This window comes from Drosophila kikkawai, chromosome 3R (genome assembly GCF_030179895.1).
Source record: "Drosophila kikkawai strain 14028-0561.14 chromosome 3R, DkikHiC1v2, whole genome shotgun sequence".
Taxonomy (NCBI): Eukaryota; Metazoa; Arthropoda; class Insecta; order Diptera; family Drosophilidae; genus Drosophila; species Drosophila kikkawai.
In genome coordinates this window covers 25,177,087-25,202,209 of record NC_091731.1, presented here as the reverse complement: position 1 = coordinate 25,202,209, position 25,123 = coordinate 25,177,087, and the positions used below count along the sequence as shown (strand labels likewise).

At 42.0% G+C, this 25,123-nt stretch overlaps 2 protein-coding genes across 2 annotated transcripts; both read right to left on the bottom strand.

The window, feature by feature from the left end:
* On the bottom strand, window positions 1-16,919 carry dpr17 (defective proboscis extension response 17). The gene is made up of 7 exons (XM_017175180.3): window positions 16,034-16,919; window positions 14,831-15,614; window positions 3,451-4,328; window positions 1,226-1,463; window positions 883-1,097; window positions 686-791; window positions 1-545 (listed from the first exon to the last, which is right to left on the bottom strand). Exons 2-7 carry the CDS (start codon window positions 14,961-14,963, stop codon window positions 376-378), a joined length of 1,740 nt encoding a protein of 579 aa, XP_017030669.2. The 5' UTR covers window positions 14,964-15,614; window positions 16,034-16,919; the 3' UTR covers window positions 1-375.
* A 2,813-nt stretch (window positions 16,920-19,732) lies between these two features.
* Window positions 19,733-23,799, bottom strand: LOC108080433 (integrin alpha-PS3-like). The gene is made up of 7 exons (XM_017175166.3): window positions 23,675-23,799; window positions 22,244-23,081; window positions 22,084-22,186; window positions 21,282-22,002; window positions 20,866-21,228; window positions 20,082-20,811; window positions 19,733-20,015 (listed from the first exon to the last, which is right to left on the bottom strand). The coding sequence occupies exons 1-7, from the start codon at window positions 23,797-23,799 to the stop codon at window positions 19,914-19,916; spliced, it is 2,982 nt and encodes a 993-aa protein (XP_017030655.2). The 3' UTR covers window positions 19,733-19,913.
* Between the last annotated feature and the right edge of the window lie 1,324 nt (window positions 23,800-25,123).

Below are 25,123 nucleotides of genomic sequence, written 5' to 3'. Positions count from 1 at the left end.
TGCGACAATAATCTAATTATTGATTCGATTTCACAACTTGGAATGGGTCTGTGTACGTTATGCCTTAGATTGAATGTACATTAGATTGAATTCAGTATGGGGAGTATGTGAGACACGCAGAGATGGGAGTTATGGGAACGTTTAACCTAATTACGGAACCGTCAATCCAGCTCCGCAGGGCTTCCGCCGCTCTCCGCTATTTACAAGGCCGCCTTTAATTAATCTCTAACCTAAATTACGTAACTGCAGATGGCGCAAAAGCTTACAAATAATTGGAAGTCCGAAGCCACGACCCCGCGGACACGGACTCTAACTCGGATCCGGACACCGGACACCGAGGACCGAAGACCAACCATTCGGCGTTCAATAGGCGAGTCACGTCCAAGGTGTTGGGCCGCTGTGCATCACTCCCTGCAGCGCCCGAAGGAGTGCGAATCCAAGTGCGAGGACTCCCGGGAGACCCGGCATCAACTGGAACGTGCTCCTGCCGAAAGGCGTTGTCGTCCTTGCCGCCGCTGACATGATGGCCGATGCGGAATATTCACCTGTTGGCAATTCGCCGCGGTGGCGACAGTTGCGATTAATATGAATCATTCATTTCGCCACACATCGCGGCAGATAAAATGGGCTGGGAGCTGGAAGTAGGAGGAGGAGACCCTCCTGGACCCAAAGGCCGTTAACTTACCGCTTAGCACGTGCAGGTCCACGGACACGGAGACACTGTTCGACGGCTGGCACGTATAATTGCCGGAATCCTCTTTCCGCACGAGCGGTATGATTAATGAGCCGATCTGCAATTAATGTTTATGCTCAGTGCCCACTAGACAACTAGTCAGCCAGTCAGCCAGGATGAACTGCCGGGGTCGTAAACACCGCACTTACCGTATTCTGATTATCGCCCACGGTGCCGAATATGTTACGATCAAGCTGTGTGTACCAGCCGGTTCGCTCGTCCACCTCGCTTATCTTCTTCTGGCCCCGGAACCAGATGATGTACTTGGGCGGATCCAGGGTTCCCCGGACGATGCAGTGCAGGGCCACCTTGCTGCCTGCCTTCACGAAGCGGCTCTGATCCCCAATCAGCTCAGTCTTGGGTGCTGTCGAGGTTTAACATTATTAAAGAGATTATTTTAAGGTGTCACAGAAATGTCTAATAAAGATAATATTAAAGAAATTTCTGTGACATCATAGCTTATGATTTCAGGGATCATCCCCGATCACTCACTGACTATCTGCAGGTGCACCTTGGCACTCAGCTTGGGCTCCGTTGCCATTTGGCACTCGTACCAGCCGGCGTCGCTAGGCTGGACGTACTTGATCTGCAGGGACCACGTGTAGTCGTGATCCTCCTGAAAGATCGACTGGAAGCGCTCGTCAGCTATGAACGTCGTCTCGTCCACACTGATGATGTGGTTGTCACGCATGCGCACCCAGGAAACGGGCTTATCTGACAGGCGGTGAATCTGAAAAAAGAACAGGAAAATGCTCAGGAAATTATTATTTCTTCGAGGTTCATCTGTAAATTTATCAGAAAATGTAGGAATCTATATAACATATTTATAAATCGAGTATATTTCTGCTCTTCATATGTTATATCACTTAAATTTAAGTTACTTGGCCTAATCTTCCATTACTTTAAGGGCGTTTCCTTCTCTAAAATTAGTCATCTATGAAAGCATCAAAGCCCAAGCAGGCGGGCATTCACATAACTATTAATATGTAAATCACTGACAATCTGCCGCTAATGAGCTTTCACATAACACAGATTGCATTCGATGTGGGCTAATCCATACATGAATAATTACCACGGAAGACGAACTAATCCTGCCACGTTAGCGTGTCGTTTCGGTGTTAAGTTGCAAAAAATCTGACGGCTCTGGCGTATCAGCGGACGTGAAATCTGGGATCTTAGAGAAGGTCTGGGTCCAGGAAATGGAAATGAGGACGGATTCTGGGGATGGCAATGCGCGTCTTGTGCTAAAATATTCTTACAGTTTGCGTCCTGCTTTTGGCTGCTGCTTTAGCCCGGCTTCTGCTGTCGGCTGTGGTCCAAGCACAGATCAGCATAATTTCATTTGCATATCAACAATTCATTCTGTTTACGTTTATTTTTTATGACGTAAACAAGCGCCCATGCTTCTATTTACCGTTTACAATTCCCTACATTTATACTTATGTATATATAAATGTGTGTATATATTTTTACTAGCCTCCTTTCAGGACCTGTTCTTTGGGCTTTTTTTTAAAGTCTATTCTGTGGATATCCTCGCAGGCGGGGAAGCACCTTCGTACGCATGTAAATTTGATGGCTGCTGTAGCTGTGTATGTAGAATACATTGTGCAATATGTATGCATGCAAATAAGTGTCCTGTTCTGTATCTGTATCTGTATCCGTGTCGTTGTCTGTATCTGTGCCTCTGTCTCTGCACCCGAATCTGCGGATGTGTGAAGCGTGTCTGTGTGCAATATGTAAATGCTAGTTGTATCTCCGGCCCGTTGAAATTAAAAAGGAATCCAGAAGCGGAAGGAGGGGCTCCGGCTCTGTCGCTCTGTCGCTCGCCTGTCTTCGTTGGGTTTGAGTTCCGGGGAATTTGTAAGTGAGTCAGGGTCGTCTGCCTCGAGTGGTTTAAGCCTTAATGCAGAAACTTAAGTCCTTGGCGACGTGTGCGGCTTTAAGTTTGGGCTTATCTCACAGAGACATTTTAGGAAATACTTTTATGAATATCTATATTTTTTTTGGTCGTAACGAAATGCTATATAATTAAAAAAAATGCTTCCGAATCGTGACTTCCGATGGTTCATTAATTAGCAATAATTAATATTTTACTTTTCAATTAAATATCCCTTATGAACATTTCAGAATTTAATTAAAGGAATCCATTTATTTTCATATTTCATACTCTCATTTATTTAAATATAAAAAAATCCAGTTTGCACAATTCCATTTATGCAATGTGTGTTTTGTGCTCGTCCACTGTAGCCCTTAATGACAGCTTTCTTTAAGCAGCTTTGACTGTTGGCCGCAATTTATGACACGTGACATTTAATACAAATTTAATATTCGCAATTAAATGTAATCTCGTATTAAAACCCCTTTTTCTGAGCGAACCTTTAAGGCTTAACCGACTTATGTCACACGCCGCGCGCAACCTCAAACCAAGCCGACCCAAGCGGATTGTGTGACCCACGACAACAAACAAAGGCACCGGAAAGAAAAAATTATGCTTTAAAATGAAGGAGATTGTAAAGAGCTTAAATAACAAACAATAATGTGAAATAATTTGTATTAAAAAGGCACGCTTGATTTGTAATATTCCCACTAAATGGTCTAATTCCTAATTCATATTCAAATGTTTACTCTAAAAATCTTTTATTAATCTCAAAAAATCCTGAGACTACACATATTCAAAGTGGCATAATGGTCTTAATTTTCTGAAGTGTAAAACTCACCTGGCACGGCATGTAGGCGTGGTTTCCCATCTGGGCGGTGATGTTTAGCACGGGCATTGTTAGGTTGCGACGAACCGCCGGCCCCGTCCCATCCGCCGCCTGCCGGTGGGCCACCAGGTAGGAGTGCTGCTCATTATACATTCGCCGGCGCTGCTCCTCCGGCGACATTGTCACCGCTTCGAAGGATGCGGCTGCTGCTGACGCCTCTGCCGCAGCCTTCGCCGATTCGGCTGCCAACTTGGCCGCTGCCGCTGCTGCAGCATCCGCAGCGGCGCGGTAAGCAGGCAGATCCGCCGCCGCAAAAACGGGAAATGGCGGCAGGAATGTCGGGATGGAGAAGCCCTTGGTCAGGGAATTCTCCACAGCCACCATCTTGCCGCTGGCCTCGATGGAGTTGTGCACATTCATTTCCATTTCCGTTTCCGTCGCCTTCTCCGTTGATGGCGGATAAATTGTTGATATGAGCAGCTCTGCTGATGCCGCTGCTGCTGATGCTGCTGCTGCTGCTGCGGCTGTTGTGGCTGCTGTGACAGTGGATGTTGCTGCTACTGTCTGCGCCTCTGTTTGGCCGTCTGTGGACTGAGTAGTTAGCCCAATTTGTGCTGACTGGCTCGTTGCTATCGTGGCTGCTGCCACATCTGCTGCTGACGTGCCCCGGGCCACTACAGCCGTGCTCCGTGAGCTCGTTGCCTCGGTTGCCGCTACTGCTAGTCCTGCTGCCTCTGCTGCCACTGCCTTTTTTGCTGTCGTCAAGTTGCTGACTGTCGTAATTAGATCGTTTTGTGTTGTCACTGGCCTATCTGGCAAAGTGGATCTTGTGGCCGTCGCTGGCTGTATCATTGCCGCTGGCTGCTCCGGGGAGCTGCAGGTGACAAGCTCTGTAGGATGGACAGAATTAGGGAGAGTACCTTTGTTTACAATGTGTTTGCACTGGCCGCTAATTAAAGGTGAGCGCATGGGATTTAAATGGGAGATTAAGCAGAGTTCCTTTAAATATATTTTTGTGTAATTAAAAATGTTTCCACATGAACAAATGTGGTTGTTCAACCCAAGGGCTCTATAAATAACACACTTCTTGGGCTTTTAATTTAAAAATTATATACAAAAATTTAATTAGGTCTTTTTAAATATAAAAAAAATATACAGAGACAAAACCGAGTTCATTATTAAGCCAAAACTATATTATAAATAAGTATTTAATAAGTAATTTTGATAAATAAATATCATTCAATCAATTCTTGGAATTTAAATGAAATGAAACACTTTGTTTGTCATTTATTAAGCCTTAAATTGAAATGGTAATTAATAAACAGATTTATCGATTATTATAGACTCAGCAAACACCATCATAAACCAAAAAGCCATCATCAAATAAAATTAAAATTTGTTAGTGATTTATTAAAAAAAAAATGTATATGACCCACAAGTATTCCTTACAATTCCAGGTTCGCTGGACTAAAGAAGTATGCTATGGATATCCGACAAAATACTCCAATGAAATCAGAGTTCCCCAACCTTCAAAAACAAATTGCCATGGCAAAAATTCCAAAATATCCCCGACTCATTGCAATATGAATCCTAAATAAATATAATAAATACTTGTCGCGCACATCAAAGCGAGTGGAAAATAAGGAAAATTATTGCAATCGGCTTTGGCAAGGTGAATGAATTAAATTCGGGTAAAACAAATGGGATGCCCGCGCTCTGTAGTAGGCCTGTCGCTCACAGGCGCACACTCAAAGGCACATGTATTTCGTTTCAGTTAATTTTCAATTACGCTTTTATGCTAATTAAAATCATAAAAATTTGCCGCTTAATGTCACTGCCTGTGGTGGCTTTCATTTAATTCTGTTCTCTCTCTTTCCGTTTTTACTCGTATATTTTTTTTTTTTTTAACTCCCGCACACTTTTTGCTGTTAAAAGTTGCTTGTTTTTTCGTAGCTTTGGCCGCCTTTTCCTTTTCCCACCGCCGGTTTGTGTTTCCCTTTTAAACTTTTCCTTTTTATGTTTGCGACTTTGTGCCCTAGAGGAAAATTCAGTATAAAAAATAAATGGTAACTTTAGCCTCATAATCATTTCATATACACGTGCGCCCGTCATGTCCTTGGACCTACATAATCAAAGCCACACAGTTTACCACTAGCACCTGGCTATAGCCACTAGCCAAATGAGCTAAATAAATATTTGTATTTATGAATATTATTAATACTATTTGACCTGCATTCGAATCGCTATAATATTTACCTAGTCGCATAACTAAACTAGGGTGAGAGCATTTTTGTGCTCTGTAAATGAAATAACGACCCATCAATTTGTGCAAAACTTTATTAAAAGATTAGAAAGCTAATAACTTTGGGCAATAAATTTCTAAAAAAAAAAAGGAAACCAAAGAAAATAAAAGAACATCTTTTGAAACTAGAGGCAGCCGCCACAACATTGATTAGCTCAACACCCACACTTGAGAAAGTTATTTTGAGCAACTTTCTGCCCCAACGCTCTGCGAAGGACATGTTGGCCCCGAGGCTGCTCACCCACTAAATTGAGGGGCGGAGGCCATCAGGACGATTCGGAGGCGTGAACTTGGCAGGCCAAGTCATGGCAGGAATAAGTTTTTAGCAGACCGCAAAAAATAAAGTCGAACAAGAAAATGAACATGTTCGCCTGCACTTGAAATTGTTTGATTTTAATATTTCCCAGAACTTTACGTTTTCACTTTCATAATGTTTATGAAAAGTTTATTACCTACATTATTGCTATATTAGGAAAATTGGAGCATTTGTGGTAATTGCAGGGCAACTTTCGTGAATGTTGTCTTGCCAATAGAAACTATTGGCAATATATGTTTAGTTTAAGGTAGCACTTTTCCATTACACTTGGACTCTAGTCCACTTTTAAACTCGCATTGTAAATAGTCATAAGAGTAATGGATCAATGCCACAACCTTTCCCAATCCCATATCTAATCGGATATATTCGTGAGAGGAAAACAAACTCACCTGGCGCCAGCCAGTTCAATGATCCACCAAGATGAAAAGTGTGGGAAATCGTACTGATTTTCGGGACCAAGATTTCAGTGGTTTGATAACACAGAATTTGCATTTTTAAATTATTTCATTTCACGTGCTTGTCAGGGCCTTGATTTAGGTAGAGCAAGAAGTTTCAGCCGCTCTCGTTACCTTTCAGCTGCCCAGAAATTCTACGTGTCTGCTTGTGCACCCCAAAAATAAAAAAAACTTGAAAAAAAAGCTGAAAAAGTAGAGGCAGAAGTAAGAAAAAAATCGGAGATTCCACAGGGCAACCGCATAAATTTCCACCACGAAATCATTTCGAACGAATGCGTGTGATTTGGCCGTGTTGATAAGGTCCACCCCGGGCCCATTTCCCGTGCCCAGGAAAAAGGTTGCAGGCGAGTTTTTTGTTAAAATGCAAATTGAAAATCTCACTCCCAGGAAAATAGTAAATTTAAAATCCACTGCAGAATGTTATACATTTTTTTCTTTCCATCGCTTTGGCTTCTTTTTGTTTGCCGAATCAAGATGGAAAGCGAAGCCCGAACGGGTTACTCAAGGCACAGTTTGCATTTTCAATTAAAACCGATTTAGCCGGCAAATCAAATCGGTTTTGATTTCCCTCAAAGGAATTTGCTTGGCCAAACAAAAAGGCGGAAAATCCAAAATTTTACTTTTGTGGTACATTGGGTATTTGTAATTCGAGCCCAGCAACAAGGGGGAAAAAATTGGGCCGAGGCGAGGCCGAAATCGGTTGAGTGCCGGCCCAGAAACTATTTCCCCAAAGCCGATTAATTTTCTGGGCTTTTGCCGTGTCCTCGCTTTGTTTGGCTTACCCCGAAAGGAGCCTACTGTCGGCATGAAGTGTGATCTGGCCATTTAGAGCACTTGACGACAGTCAGGCGCACACACACGGAGACTGAAACGTGCAATAAGACTCAAATTGTTTTCTTGTTTTCCTCAACCAGAATTGGCCGTTGCCGTGGCCGTGGCAAGTGGCCCAAAATCCGGCGGGACTCAGCTCGAGTTCATATTTTAAGCCGGCTCCCAGCCGGAACGCTGTTGGAATAGTAATGCCCACAAATTAGGCTGGCGGCTGACGCAAAAATTACTCAAATTGGCAGTCACTCGACCGGTGGCAGACAGAAACCCGCTAACACACACGCACACACGAAGCGCTCGCCCTGTAAACTCTGGAATTGGTTTTGCCAACTACAAAACGAGCAGCCGCATTAGCCAGAGCTCAGCTCATCAGCATCGCTAGTGTCATCGGAGAAACAATGGGTTACCGGCACAGGTGCAGCACACAAAAATAAAGAAAATTGAGTTTGAATAAATTTTTAGAATAAACCTTTAGGCCCTTTTTATATTTTAAATTCCAGCTATTCATTGATTTTGATCAACGAGTAGCAGGAGTAAAAGCTTTTCCAAAAATCACTCTTGCCTTTTGTCTAAGATTATAAATAACATTTCTTAATAAAAAGCTTTATAAATATCACTTAAAATATATGAAACTGTAATAAGAATAAATACGAATTTAGTGAGGCCACACAGACTATAATCTCCATCTTTTTCAGTAGAGAAAATACATTTCCATTAATTTTAAGTTTCCTTTATACACTTTAGACAACTTTCCCCTGCCTCTGGCAATCAACTACAAAGGCTGGAATATACCTGTTCAATTTTAGTGCATCGGACAACTGAATTAAACAAAGCCCTTACAAATACATATTCTTGGTCGCCTGAATGTGAATATTGCAGAAATAATTAAAAGAATAGGTTGAGCAAGGCAAATCCCAGCACCAGCAGCAGTAGCAGCAAGAATATGCGTACGTTTTCCCGACACACAGACTCCCATCATATCGAAAACTATTTCTTTTTAATGACCTCAAAACTAGCAAAGCCCGCCCATTGTGCGAGGGCCTGCCATGTGCCATGTTTCACTTATATGTTACAGCTGCAGCCCTGGCCGGCCAATGACGCAGTCACCTGAAGGGATGCGGATTGGGCTGGGGGATCAGGTCCAGACTGGCCAATATGGTGTACTCGTCCTGGCTCTTTGACCCCTTAGTTAATATTTCATGGGTTTTGCCTTTTATGGAGCTGGGCGACAAGGAGAGAGCGATAGGGACAGATAAAGGGACGCTATAAAAAATATGATTGGATTTAGTTGGGGCCAACAGTTTTTTCTTTACTATTGATTAACTTTCCACAAAAAAAAAAAAGAAAACTGGAATTTAATTAGAACGTATGCATTACTCAAAAAATATTTAAACAATGTTTGCTTTACAGTTCAGCGAACAACCTATAGCCACAAGGTTTTTTTTAGTAAACACAGAGTCTCCCTAAATTGAAGCTGCTAAATTAATAATATAAACTTTAAAATCCTTGTGTTTTTATAAAATATTTAAAACTTTCCATAGAAACAATTTTAAATTGAATCACTTATCTTTTTCCTTTTTCCCAGCTATGTAATTCTGGGGCACTTTTATCTTTCCGACAGATTAAAGGTCAAGAGGTCTAAAAACACGCAATCTACGTGGCACGTGCATCATTAGCGTGTGGCAGCAGAACACTTAGGATGGCCAGGACACTCGCATCGGCTTTTGGCCGAATGTGAGAACTTTTCTGGTCTTCATTTTCCCGTAATTATAAAAAATATGCGTGGGCCCCCACACAAGCCAAAAAACACGCAGTAATTACATGTCCAATAAAAAGTCATGGCTGCTCTTGCAAGGACAAAATGGCGGCGACGCCATCGCGGCCGTAATTAAAACGACGAACGCTTGTGGCCAAATAAAGACAGAGGGCCACTTGACTCGTGGCCATCCGAAGCTCATCCGCACCTGTAACGGCATCCGCCATCCGCCATCCGATCCCATATCCCTGCCCGCATCCGCCGGCTCTGGTGTTTATGAGGAAACACGCAAAGGAGCAGCCGACACATATTCTCGCATAAACCAGAAAACTTTTCACCGGGGAGCACTTTGGATTATAGCCGCCTCGAGTGCACACATAAAACCCGAGCCCAAGGACTCGGATTGCTGCATCCATCTAGCCACGAGCAACTTCGCCAGTTCGCCAGGGCGGCGGGAGCGAGGGGCTGATAGTTGTGTCGCCAGATTTGTGTTGCTCCAGCTGCGGGCTGGCAATCTTAATGAGTCCCCTTTGGGGGACGCCAAGCAATTAAAGTTCAAATGAGCTAAATTACATGCCAAGAGTCACAAAAATGGCGGGCTTTTGGGGCTGATTTTATACAGAAAACCGCTGTCAAAGGAAGTCTGCATAAAAAATTGAGAATACTTGTTTGTATCTCTTCAAATAAAATAGAAATCTAGGTCTTAACTGAGAAATTCAAAGGAATACTCTAAAATTAATAAACATTGGCATTGGCAGAAGATGAATTTTCTTATTTTAAAAGATACTAAAAGGCAAAATATATCCCTGTGAAAAGACAACCATACCATTTAAGAAAATATATAATATCGTTAGTATAATATCGTTATCTGGCACGTTCTCAGTTTTATCAATTGAACATATTGCACGAGCTTCTTAAAACCATTTCCAAATATAATGCAGCACTTCACTGGGAGAAAAATTACTTTAGTATAAAAGTAGAACATAAAATGGGGGAAAACACTGGCAGTCAGCAGGGCCATTAACAAGTTTGCTTTGGCTCAAGGTTAACAACGCGCAGCACTGAGGAGACAACGTGCAGCGCACAACAGTGCGTATACGCAACACTGGGCAATGCTCCAATTTCAATTTACTGCGAAACTGAAACTGAAATGAACCTCAAAGGGGAGAAAGAGTGCCGCTTCCTTTGCCGTTTTACTTTTGCCTGTTTGTTGGGAACACGTAGACCGAGGAACACGATGCCATAAAAATAAATTGAGGCAGCCCGGCGCACAGTTACCGCCGAAAGTGGGTGTGCCGACAAAGAGCCAAGTGGGCATGAAGGGAACCCCAGGCCCGGACTTGGCATATTGAACATCCTGGATGGTGTTGCCGGTATCCCCCGCTTCGAGCCACATGGCATTTATAATTTTCACAGTGACACCCAACATATGTTTCAGTTTTGAATGAATCCTCGGATAATGGTGCTGAGAGCAATTTCACACTAAACACAAACATCAGCGGCAGCCACTCAAATAACAGAATAGAACAGAAGGGAACAGACTGACGCAGCTCCCGCCCACTCATGCAAATGTATCCTTAATGCTGTTTGCCAACACACACACCCACACTCGTAGATATAGGGATACATTCCTATAAGATTTCGTGGCGGCGTGTGCGAGAGTTATTCATTTATTTATTTATTTATTTGCTCTGTGAGCATTCGCTTTCGGTAATTGTTTATTGATCGATTTGATAAATGCCACTTTAAATACAATTTTCCCTCCGTCAACTGATTTTTTTACTCAAATATTTATGGGAATGCCAGGCACTTGTGATCAAATGTCATCGAATTGTGCATAAACATAAATAATTTATGGTACAAAGGTTCATGTTGATGAAGATGAATCAGTCTGTGGGGAAGGGATGATAAGTGAGCTGTGGTCGGTGGAAACTCTTGAGGGAAATTAAATGCAAAAAAAATTATAAAGTCAAAGTATAAATGGATTTTCAATGGTTGAAGCTCTGACTTTGGCTTCTGAAAGAAAAAGTTATTTTTAAATAGAAGCTGTTGCAAAAAAAAGGGAAATGGGAGTAAGATTTAACCTAAGGGCTGAATAACATTGAGAAGAACACTTAAAATTCTAAATTTATTTGTTATTATAACTCTTTTTCATTTTTTAAATTGTATTTTAATTTACTTTTGTTTTCATTTTAAGGCACAGTTAAAGGCAAAACTCTTAAATGCAAATAAACCGCTGTCCCATTTTTTATTTATATTGTCTTCATTAGAGAGCTGGCTCCTAGCTGCTCTTTTCCCCTATAAATCAGCAAAATAATTATGCGAAATCTCAACGCTAGGCGAATAACTCTCACGACTCGTCCCTTATCTAGTTGATTTTTATGGCTTCCAGGGAAAATATTTAGCCAGAGCGACTTGTCCCGCAAGCGAATGAGAGATTGTGGGAACAGGATGTGGTCACGGTTGGGAGTTGGCCAAGCAAGAGGACAGCCTGCGGGACAGCCATAAATAAGTAGGCAAACGTTGACCAGAAATAAAACAATTTTTCATCGGGCCTCCTGCGTGGACATTCCTGCCTCTCCCGGCCAGCCCCCCCGCTGCGATTCATAAATTTCCGCATTTCGGCCCAGAGGCTATTTTGCTTTGAATTTTTCTGCTCTATGTTGTTTTATGTTTCCTTTTTATTCGGTGGTTTGTCTTGTTCTTTTCACACTTCGGCAAAGAATGAAGACAAGGCTCGTTGACTGTCGCTGCACTTTGTCATTTGTGGGTCATTTCTCGCCATGCCTTTGTTCCTTGCCCAAACCTGGCCTCTGGCCTCACTCCCCCACTGCCCCACTGCTCACTCTCTGCTATTCTCAGAGCAATTAAATGCCCCACACGCACACACCCACACACTTGTTGTTGTCTTTGATTGCCCAAAGCGTCGACGCAGCTGCAGCTATCCCCCGACCCCTGACAGCCTGAATAATTTAAGCTCACATTTTGCGAGCCAAAAGCGCATCAAGGCCATTCAGCTTACATTGTGAGCGTGTTTGTGTGTATGCGAACAGGAAATTGTTAGTTGCATGGCGAATGAGCCACTGTGGGCGAAATTGTGCACCGAAAATCACTCATCCGCCACGTTGACCATTTAGCAAGGGATCACTCATCCGCCCTGTGGAACGTCTTAAAAGAGAGATTATCCACGAAAGATAAGTTAATCATACAGCATTTAAAGATTCCATCTTTAAAAATCAAGTGAAATCAATGATGAAATCAAATAATGCCTGAATTAATATCTTCTTTACCTAAAGCATCCGCGAAGTTGCTTATCCGTCCCACCGTTAGACACTTTGTTGACCCGTGGCACTGTCATGTGTTGCTGGCCGCCCCCAAACTTTGCTTGTGTTACAATATTTTCCGTCATCACAGGACCTGCCGAGGCTGAGGTCAACTGACAATGTATGCTGGAGTGTGTGTGTGTCACACACTCATCTGGCTCTGCCGGAGGACCCGCCAGTGTCACGGCACTCTTGTTGTTGTTTTGGTCTCTCCGCAAAACCCATTTATAATTTATGAAGGTAAGCAAACACTTTGGCCCTTACAGACACAACCACACACACGACACGACTCGACACGACACGACAGGACACGGCATTACGACCTCCGAGCAGCCTTAAAGGATTTCGGTCATCTCGGCCATCTCGCCAGGTGTAATAAGACGGGGTTACGGGGTCGAGGGTCGGCGTGCCAAGTCAACCTGTAGGCAGCCAGCTTTGATTCGATGCCGGCCCGGCACACTCTGGAAATTAGCAGGAATCCGGCACGATGCAGGCAAACAAAAAACTCTCATACCGAGATTCCACAGAAATTTCCGAAAAATCAGAATGAGGTTTTTGACCGAACGGAACAAAAGCAGAGGCAGCTGCAAGACAAACTTTAGGCGTATTATATTTTTGACTGCTTTCGGACGGAGAAGGGGGGCCTGGAGTTGGCTCTGGCGTGCATCTGCTTTGTGGGCCCATTCTGCATTTTGGCATAACGAGTTGCACTCAAAACTTTCTGAAAGCGCATTTTGTTGAGAGTTGGAATGAAAGGATCAGGGGAGCGGGGGAAATGGGCAGAGCGTGCCAGGGATTTGGGAGGACTCTGGGCCTCTTTCCCCTTTCCATCCCGACATGCGACTGAAAATGTGTTTATTAAACATTTTTTGGCAAGTTTTCAATTTCGTTAATGTTTTTATCCCTCGGTAATTGTGGAGCAGGAGCTGGAGCTGGGTGAGGAGCTGGAGTAGGAGCCGGGTGAGACAAAGTTGGGGCTGTGGGGTCGCAAAGAAAGGGAAATTTATTGTTTTATTCCTGCCTTGATTATGGCCGTTGAGCAGCTGCTCCTGCAACAAGGAGCAATGGGGTTAAGGACCTGCCGCAAACTATTTTTCATTCTCAAAATTTGCGGAAGCGGCCGAGAATCATGCTAAAACTTTTCAGCTTAAGAGGTGCGCATAATTGTTCATAAATTTCCACAGTGGCTTCCATTTATTGTATATGCATGCTTAAAATTCAAATAAGGCTTGTGTAATTCAAAAACTTTTAAAATTGCCACATCTCATATTAAAAGTTCATATAATGCGTGTAGTTTGATTATGGTATTTAGAACAATTAATTAAGATAAAATGCTTTTCTTTCTTAACTTTAATAGCTTATTTTAAATCTAGAAATATTTAGTGACAAAATTAGTCTTTGAGACTTTAACTTTAACTCCTTTTTGAACTGTCAACCTCTATAATTTAATTAGTTTTTAATATTAACCTCCTAAGCGTTTCTAGTGGTTGAATTCGAAATGTCTCAATTAATTTGTCGCCAAATTAAATTCAGTCTGGCTTGTCAATCAACAGATTCAATTGACTTAATGTTGAAAAAACATTTTCCCATTGAGAGCATATGATGAGGGTATTAACTTCTCTTTGGCTAATTGTTAACTTAATTAAGCTACGAAATCAAATTAAATTTCTCCACAAAGTGTATTTGGAATGAAAAGGTAGAATCCGAAATAAGCCCGAAAAATTGTTTTACTGCGAACTTGGTGAATTGCGTCACATTTTGTCAAGTTTTATGGGCTATTGTTTTCCTATTTTGCTGACCCCGTAGCTTCTCCTAATCTAATTTCAGCAAATCAAATGAAACAATAGGGATGCTCAGGCCCTAACTCATCCCCTGCGATTGCCAAGGATAACTTTTTCACAAGACAATTGCCTGAGTTCCGCTCCCCCGTCGATTCAGAACTACTAAAATAATTTGCCAGCAGCCTTGTAGCGTCCTGGGGCCCGCTTACGAGTGCCATTATCCATGTGTGTGTTGCCAAGTGTTTATGCGTGGTTGTTTATACCCTATGTTAGGGTATATTGTTTTTAAATTGCTGTAGATTTTCAATAAGTTTTCTGACGATGTAAATATCATACAAATGGTTGGAAATCATTTTTAAATTTTATTTTTAAGGAATTTATATGAGCAATTGTATTCTAAAATCATATTACAAAATGTACTGAACCAAATCAAAATGATTTTATATGTAACTGATAAGGTAAGGGTATCTCATAGTCGAAACTAACATTTAAGGCCTTTCCTTGGTTTTTTTAGGTGTGTTCATGTGCCGGAGTGGGCGACATGAATGCGTTAAATTAAATCAAAAATGTATGAAAGTCACACACTCGCACACAGGCAAGGATGGGAGCCTAGCCCCCGAGCTGTACTTACGCATCCCAAAGCCAAAGACCAGAAGCAGGACCAGGATCGGAGGGACGGAGCCAAGACGCCGCCAAGATGCTGGTGTGTAGGACTGGTGGAAGGACTGGCGACACCGCCTTGCGTCTCCGTCGGCCGCTGTCATCTCAGTTGTCAACGTCGCTATCCGGGTCCTGACTCTGGCTCCGCTGCTGGTGACGGTGCTCTTCTGGCTCTAGTCGTCTTGCGTGGCGGTCCCAGTGGCCCAGTTCCTGGCTGCAATGACACTTACAGCGCCTTTTGTGCGCTCATTGTCCGCCTGCCTCCAATTGGGACTCGTTTGCGGCATCGAATCTGGCTCCTCTGGCACCACTGGCTCCTTTGGTTTCTAGGACTCGATTCCAGGACCTGCTGATTGCACTGCGCCGTCTTGGCTGGCAAACTTTGTCGCATTCTCCGCTCCTCCGGCCAAATCCCAGTCGAAGTCCCAAATAAATAGGTTTATTGAATTAATGCGCTCGGGGAAGGGGCTTAGACGGTTCTAGCCTGCATTTGGGGCTTCTCCGACCTTTTTTTATTTCACTTTTTTTTTCATTCGATTTTATATCCGTTTTCCGAACAAAAAACCCGAAATTGCAACTCTTCTTTATGCGTCTGTCACAAGTTTTACGTTGCGTTTTCTCAAGCGATTTTCTTGCAGTTTCATTGTTTAGTTTCTGGGCTCTCTGCCCTCGTTTTGCACTATTTTCGTTTTTGGTTGATTTATATATTTATTTAAGTGTTTTCGGCTTTGTTGAGTGGTAAAGTTTTATTGGCGCTGCAGTGGCATTAAAGTAAACAAATAAACTGGCATTAGTACTAGACTTTATGTTGAATGAAAATCAAATTTATTTATTTGGTTTTTGGTTGTTACTTAAAACTTATTTGGTCGCAACAACAAAAGTCCCTCTAAGCCCTGGCATTTACATGTACAAAACAAAGAGGCTTATTCTAGCATCTTATTTTGTTTTTTTAAGAAGTTAAAGACTCTACACAATTTAATTTATATTTATTAAATAATATTAAACTCAAAAATATATTTCAATGGTAACTGCAATTTAAATTTAAACTTTTGCAACTGCTTCATGTCACATTGTTTCAGAAAACTTATATTTCAACATCTCAATCGGCAAAGTAATAAAGTGGCTGAACTTTACAAGAAATATAAATCAAACAGGCCAACTTCTTTCCACTTACACTTTCATAATCGTTTTTCAATTAATATCATAAAATTTCCTCGTATTCCTTATTGGTACACTTTCTCTGGCCGCCGCATAAAAGTTAATAAATTGCACGGTCGCCATGCAAAACTATCACACAGTGTTTTCAATGACTAATGGGCGAAACTTTTGGCACAAAAAACTTGAAGAACTCGCACCATTTATAGTGTTTAACAAGTTTCCCGATGGCTTTTCTTAGGCGCCGCGTTGAACTCACAGTTTAAAGTTTTTGGCTACAAGTTTCAATGACCATATGGCCGAGTTATAGAACAATTGCGGCTTTATATATACGTTGTATGTATGTCTAGCTGCGAGGGCTTATATTTAACTATTTAACACGTGAGAAAACATTTACACTTCAGTAACAATTTATCGCCTAATCCGACTTGAGGATATTTTCTCCTTCACCTTCTCGCCACGCATTTTATTCTCTTTATTCGGTTATGGGCCGAAATGATGCACAATAATCCCTTTTTACGTTACGGCAGACGCTCACGCATCCTTGGAGAAATCCTCGGCTTCTGTTTGTCCTGCTTTCGCTCCTGCGTTTTTATTTCAGCGCGGCATTCTAATATCCATTTGAATGCGGCGAAAGCAAACAAACTTTAAAAGTGATTTCGGCAAAAGACACTCGACAGGCGGCACTCCAGGACAACAGACACAGGACACCCAAGGGGACATCAAGTGGTTTAACTTTGTCTTAATTTTTCCTCTCTTTGTTTTCCCACTTTTGCATATTTTCCACGCTTTTTTCGTTTACTCCGGCCATCGTCGTCTCGGGCAAACTTCTTTGTCAGACATCGCGGAAAATTGGCTTCTGGCAGCGGTTTCCCTTTCCCATCCGAGTCACGTCCGCGCGCACAGGATGCAAATTACCGACTGAGCCGCGTGCCGCCAACATGAGTGACCCCCATTCCCAGCGGACTGTGTTCCTTCGAACGTTCCTCGCCGAAGTCTTCTCCTGCATTCCGTTCCGTTGCGGCGGGGCGAGTTCTGGCTCGGGTTTCGGTTCGATTCGCACTTCCCCAGGTCTGTGCCGTTTCCAGCGTGTCCTTTGGCTGCTTTCGGGGCTTGGCATCGAACTCGGACCGGCTGTTTGTTTGTCTGCGCCTGCGCTCCGCAGGACTATGGCCCGTGCGACCACGGAAAGATTTGAAATTTATTTGTTTACGGCTCGGACGCTATTTGTAGATGACCAACAATACATGTGTTTCCGGCGGACAGTTTCCGGCTTTGTCACCTATGAATATCGAAATTTGTGGGCTAAAAGGAGATCAACAGAAAGGTTTCAGTTAGGTCTCATTTGGTGAATTTTGCATCGGTATTGACCAAATATGATCTGTTTGAGCCAATATAGGTTTACGTAAATTAATTTAACCAACCTAATAAGTAAACTTTTATAAACAACTGGTAAGGAATATATAATCTTTTAGTACAGGCCAATAAAATGTTAAGATAAACCAACATTATTAGCTTTTTAACTAATAATAAGAAGACTTAATCTACCTCCCCTGATTTTAAAATTCTGTCTTACCTTCTTAATTCCTAGAAAACCTTTTCTTTGAAACTTTAATTTGTGAACGCTTTTCCATGAATGCCACCATAATTAATTATGAATAAGACAAGATTATTTAATATGAAGAAAAAATAAATCTACTAACACAAGTAACTCTACTTTATACGAACACATAAATGTATTATTCAAGAGTAAATATTCGCTAGCATTATTCTTCTAAAATACATTTATGAACTTCTAAAAGAGTATTATTCACCTGAATTAGACACTGTTCAAGGTGTGACTTTACTAAATAAAATCACACTTTAAAAGATGCTTATACTATATTCCTAAGGTTAAAGGCACAAGCCAACCAACAGATAATTGGAATCGTGCAAATGGTGACCCCGTAAATCACAGTGGTGACCGAGCTGGCATTCGGTCACTAAATTAGCTTGGTGTCTTTTGAAAAATCATCGCCTTTAGTGGCTGAAATTTACTGCGGTCTCGGCTATTGTGTGGCAATATGCCATTACGTAAGGGGGTCCTGAGTCCCGAGTGCCGAGTCCCAAGTCCCAAGTCCTGCGAGCGTACGAGGCGGGCCAATATGCGTGGCTTGATAAACGGGGCCTAGGCTAAGTATAATCTTGTGTGCTTTGTTGTCGGAGAGCAGCCAGCAACAAATAAATATTATTGAACTTTTAAGTCCCCAGGGGGTGGCCAACATGCAATTGACGCCCCCGGCGCGATAGGGCAGATAGGGGGACGAGGGTCCTCGCAAAGTGGCAACATAAATTCTGGCACAGTTCAATTTATTGTGTATTGACACAGCTTACGGAGAAACAAATAAAAATGTTTACGAAAGTGCGGGTGCCAGGCAATGGCGAGAAAGAGAGTTCTGCCCGCCGCTATATATGGCACACTCCTCTCAAAGGCTCCAGGAATGCGGACGAGTTCCTCATCCACATCCTCGTCCCCACTCCGTCACCACCTACCCGCGAAGTCAGGGACCTCGTTGGCATCCAGGCAGCCATTGTTATTACCTCTTTGTTGTGTTTACACGCCATTTGTGGTATTCCGTCCACCTCCGTGCGGCGAAAGATCCTGCGGGAAGGTGTCGGGCGGTATGCGGGTGCAGAGGTTTTTTGGGGGGCCCTCGTAAAAGTATATTTGAAATGCAAATGCTGGCGGGCCTTAAAATGCTCAACTTCTGGCTCACGAAATAATCAAAATATACTTTATGTCGCCTTTGAGCCAGTGAAAACAGTTTGTCGAGTTAACGCAGCCGAAAGCCAGACAGCAAAAACAGGCCAACCAAAAGCTGCCGAAAGCCCATGAATCGAGATGTAAAATAAAACAAAAGATCAACTTGTTAAAATGCAGTAAACCGAATGGAATATACCCTTATAAAAAGGAGTCAAAGAAAATGAGACTGTAAATATTTAAGACAATTTTATTAATGTGATTTTAATTACATTTATTTTTTATATGAATATAATTCTTATTCAACATTTTACAAATTTTCAAAGCGACTTCATTGCAAATAGATTAGTACTGCTTCAAGGCCAGCTGTTTCCTTTGCATTTCCCAGCTGTTAATTTTAGTGTTTTTACCAGTGTCATAAATAAATATAAAGGTTTTATTTTTCTTCTTTTTGAAGGGACCCGCACCTGTGCGCAAACACAAAATTGAAACAAACACCAGTGCCGCCATAAGGAAACATGGAATGGAGGATTGGCCTGCTCATTTCAAGGAGCCACGCTTGTCAATATCTCAATATTTACTTCATGATTGCTTTTCGCAATTTCTCCAGATTTTTCCCAAACTTCAAGTTTCCATGCGTATGTATGCATATAAAAATATTTTTCCCGCTGTCCAATCCCCTTTCTCGTTTTTGGCACAGTGCCCGGCTCTAGTCTCCGCATATGCGAATTTTCGTTGACAAAATAGACATTTCTGATAGATATACACGCGTACATGTATGCGAATATCTGGTTTGATTTTATCCTGCATCGGGGACAACAGGGGGAAAAATATAGAAATGCATCTGCGATATTAAATATTTGTCAAGAATTTTTGATGGAAGGGGAGCTATGGGGTGGCGAGGGAATGGACTGGAAAATACCAATATTCACAATGTTCGAGACAATTTATTGTTAATTTAAGTGCTTGGGTGAAGCACGAAATGGTATTTGCATGTTGATCTTATATTAACAGAGATTATTATAATGGTATTGCATATTTTAAGTTCGTTTTTTGAGGTAATGTGTTTCTGCAGACATTAACTTATATTGGAGACATTTGTTACTACTGCCGTCGCTTTAGACATTTAAGGTATATAAACAAAGTAATTAATTCGAGTTTACAACGAATTTTCCTCATTTAACTCAGTCTCTTCTACTGAGCTACTCTGATGTTTCACTCTGAGCATCTCTTCCCTCTTGGGGCGACGGAAGAAGCCGAACTACAAAATAAATAAATTAATTAAGTTTAGTTAGTAAAATTTGAGGCTTCCATAACTCTAACTCACCTTGTACATCGCATAGTTAATAACTAAGAAAATAATCAAACCCACAGCGGCGGACGGAAGTAAAGCCGCAATGGAAATATTTGCCTTTAAGTGCTTGGTTATAACATTGGGCTCTATTCTTTTACTAATTGCCATAGAACTGGAAGAGGGATCGTCCTTTTTCGCCAGGTCCACATCGGTAAGGATGACAAAGTACTGCCAGGGATTCAGCAAAATGGCATTCACTTCGCCCAGATTCACGTGGTAGCTCACGTTCAGGTAAACAGAGTTCCCTGGCCTAAGACGCACCCCATGCACAGATGCCCGAATGCATATCGTGTTTTCGGAGTCCTGACAGGCGGAGACAATGGTGCGATTCAGCGGCAGTTGACCCCTTAGGTTCCCACTTATAAGATCATAAGAGGTGTTGCCCGGAATTTCAAGATCACGAAGGCCTTGAATTCGTTGGATTTCTGAATTCCTGTCCTCAATTGAAGCCTCTACCGTCTCATTGCTCAACAGCTCGATAACCAACGGCTGGGACTCGTAGGTGGCCAGCACCTTTACGCTGGTTCTGTTGATTATGGGTATCGTGGCCGTAGATCCATTTAACCTATAGGCAATGGGAATCTGCAAGGTTACCGTCAACTCCTTGACAGCACTGGGTCCGTTGCTCTTGATCTCGAAATTATTTTTGACTTCCAAGGATTCTCCATGGTTTCCCAGATATATTTGGGAACTTGTTTGCTTGCTTAAAAAGAAACATACTTAAGTAGTTTTTTAATAGTTTAATAGATTATATTACCCCATGATATCAATTTCGGTGAACTCCCTCAGACTGATCTCGTTGACGTGCTTGTTATCCGTGATGTTTTTCTCATTTCCCGTGCTAAATACTTCGGCAGTGACCACCAGCGATTCACCACTAAGCTGGCTAACATCGAAGCTGACGGTTACGGAATCGGTCTCACCTGTGCCCAGCGCCTGTCCTCCGTTAAGGTTGCACATCATGACGGCTTCACTGACCTGGCAGTCGCCCGGAACTTGGGCGAAAGTCAGGCGGGAGGTGCTGTTCACTTTGAATTGGGGCAGGTAGGCGGTCTCTCCGGCGTTGGTGATTGTGTAGGTAAGTCGAAGAATGTCATTACTGCCCAAAGTGAAGGTAGAGCTGGAAAAGGGAAAATTATGAAAATCGAATAATAAGAACATCCGTCAGCTTACCCCACATCCGAGCTGTTAAGCTGCAGATCAGCGATACAAATGGCAGAGGAGCATCCTGCATTAAACACGATCCTCTCAGTGAAAGTGTTCGGGTCCGTTGGATCAACAGCAACGCATTTCTCACAGAACTCACTTGTCTCATCGACATGCTTATCTTGGACAATCTCATAGTGCATATGCACATCGATGGGCTTGTATACGTCCCTCTGATCAAAGGACACCTGCAGCTCTAGTTCGCGACACTGCCATTTCTGCCTCACCTTCGCTATATAGTTCAGTTCATGTGTCTGCGTTTGAACGAAGGTAATCCTCTTTAGGTGCGGATCTGCGACAATCCGAATGGCCAGATCCTGCTCCTGCGCCTCCCATTTCTTGGCTGATGTACTTAGTCGGTAGCAAGCCGTGATATTCAGTGTTTTCTGCTGCGGCCTGATCTGTCGTTCCTTCGATCTTATGGTGCCATATAATTTGACCACCGGATAGGTTCGGTAAAGGAACACAGCCTCGGCGTTAGGCGCTCCGACGGCCAAATCACTGAATCCGTTACCATCAATATCGGAGCCCCGGGAGAGACCGTGTCCGAACATGTGAGCTCCGTATTTGGACGGGTGCTGAGCAGGAGAGTCAAGTTGCTGGCTCGGCACATCCCGCAATCCATGCTCGCTGCCCAGGTAAATGAACACCGAACCATTTCCGGCAAATGGAGCTCCCACTGCGACGTCTGCAAAACCGGCAACACTTATTAGTTGTCTTAGTTGGTAGAAACTTAGAGGTATAGTGTTAAATCCCCAACAAAACTAACCGTTGAATCCATCATGATTGATATCTCCGAGGCGAGAAAGAGTTGTGCCGAACCGAGCGCTGTTGGCCAATGGTGATCTCACAATTTTCTTCTTAAACTCGAACTGCAATTAATTAGGTTTACTTGGATCTGCGTTCTATATTATTGAGGTTATACTTACAGAGCCCTTGTTGATGAACACGTATATGGCGCCATTGTCGGCGGAATCCTTCCTGGCGTGCATGGGTGCCGAGACAATCAAGTCCGTTAGCTTGTCCCCATTCAGATCCTCTGCCAACACTGAATAGCCAAAGTACTCCCCGATCTGTTCTCCTTGGAATATATGTAATATATGCAACTCTGGGCTAATGATATAGGCCTCGCCGGATGCCTCGTTCGCTTGAGGGGCAGTAATCACATAGAGCAGGCGGAGCATCTTAGAGCTGTCAAAGTGGCCGGAGCTCACTGCATAGCCAAAGTAAGAGTCATTGCGCTGTGTAGTTTGTCCTATTTCATCTACGTTGTCTGTTCTGCCCGATTTGTAAACAAAGATAACTCCTGTGCCGTTTTTCTGGATAGGTGCTCCAATAAGGAAATTTGTGTTATCGTCCACCACATGAGCACTTAGTCCCATTTCTCCCACGGCTTCATACGTTCCGGGCTTACCGCGGTCTCCGAAGATGGGTGTAACAGGTTTTGGTTTTTTATCAACCGTGTCCTTTAATGGATAGCAGGCTCCAGTCATATAGTATTCATTTATGATTTCACGGTAGAAACGGGGAGCGCACGCTATCAGCATATCCGTGTCCAGGGTGCCGCCATCCATTGATCCGCCCAGCCACTGGAAATCGTTGTGGTCTTGTATATTATTAGTTTTCGGCGAGGATCGCACAGGACTATTTAGCATATACGGACTACATTTATCCTTTTCTAAAGAGCACCTATAGATCGCTCCCGGCTCTTTGACACCTCTTAGCGACATTGCGGTGGAATTGGAGCGGGGAGCCCCTACGATGATGCTTAAATGGAAAGAGAACATATTCATCAAAGTAATAAGTAATACCTTTTCGTTATCGGTTTGGTTGTAAGTATTAGTCGCACTGTTTAAAAATATAAAAGTTTTTAGTTTTTTGTATAAAACTTATTGTAATTTGTACACTAATTGTCTGACAACACATTTTATTTTACTCTCCTTCTTCTAAGTTGCTCTTATCTTTGAAGGTTGAGCCATTATACGTTATTATTAGCAGTATATGAAACTCAAGTGTGGATTTGCACGATAAATATAAGTTTAATTGTTGTGAACAGACTTCTAATGACTCACTATGGCATAGGAAAGACGGGCAGAACCCTTAAATAATGAATTTGATAAAATTAAAAATGTATCTATAATAATAGTACCTTTGCAATGCTTCATATCCAATATAGGAATTAGGAGATTCCACTGCACTGGCTTTTTTAGACATTTTAAATGTGTTTAAATTTCGATACAATATACAAATTTCTTAGAATTATGATGTTATTCATTAAACTTTCCGTTTCTTCTACGAAAATAAATTGCAACGTTTAATAAAACTAATTTAAATTATAATTATAGTAAAGAAGGAAATACCTGGAGGGTCGGATGACTAGAGTGTATCCAAAATAGGAGCTGCGCGTTTGTCCCAAATCGGAGTGCGAATTCTTTGGAAAATTTAAAACCAGACTTGGATAAGGTGAAAAATTGAAAGCATTCATAGAGAGTGGCAAAATCACAAAAACCGTGAATGCTAAGTAATACATGTTTGGATTTAATACTTTAAATAAATTTTCGGAACATTTAAATAATGTCTATCCGCAGAAGGAAGTAAAAAGAAGACGCAAGCTAAAGTTAAGGAACTTGTGGGGTTCTAACGCACAGACGACTAAAGACGAACTGAGAATTTCTTCAGCTCTGATCCGAATTGAAAGTGCTGTCGAATCAGCTGGCTCCCCTTATCAATAAGGGTAGTATTTTTAAATTGAGCATACAAGTTTTATATGCTATTTCAAGACTCTCATTTTTATAACCCTCAAATTTAAAACACATATTACGTTTTTGATTATTGTTCCCTTTGAAAATACAATTATTTATGTTGTATTAGATTTTATCATATTACTTTAAATTATATTAAATATTTACTCTGATTTTACAGAATTTGAATATTATATATACATACTTATTGTGAGTCTATTGAATTATAAAACTTCTCATAAAAGAATAGAAATTAATAGAAATTTGGGCAAATACTAGTTTATAAAAACACTTTTTCAGAGACTTTAAGATTAAGGAACATAATCTCATTAATCTCATAATCTCATCGCGTCCATAATTCGCATTTCTATGCATTTTGTTATATATAATCATATATTTTAGAAATACATAATATCGTAAGTAAAATGCGGGAGGAGTAATTCAGGTTAAGTATTATTTTAGGCATTATGCACAAGCCAAACACTTCCCCGTTGCATACTCATAGGCGAACCTGTCTAATTCGATAAACCCAAAGGGATTTAGAGCTTGGGCAGTGGAATGAAAGGTGTTCACTGTACCATCCAGTTTAGTTTGCGGCAGCTAGCTTCCCAATGATTTACGCAGCTGCGGTTTGTGCAGCCTTAGTCCTGTTCATCTGTGCAGAGCACCGGCTAAAGTTCGAGAATCAATTGGGTTTCGAGCGCATCCAACAGCATGACATTCCACCGCACTTGGTCAGGCAATCGAACCCAAACGCACTTTACGCTTCACGCTTTTCATTCCGAATGCCAAAGGAAACGGGGAAAGGGATGTCGAGGAGGGAAAATCGGGAAAAGCGATTTCTACAAGCTGCAAACTGCTAAGTAAAACGGATGAGTGTCGCAATTAAAGGCAAACAAAACGCGTAATCGAATGCTATGTAAATGGAGGTCAGAACGGGACAACTAAATTGGGTATAGTCGAGGCTAAGATACCCGGTAAATAGACTTCCCATTGACATTTTTCACATATGGGATATTTCTTCATTTAAACATTAAACTAAAATGTAGGCTCAAATTAAATGTAATA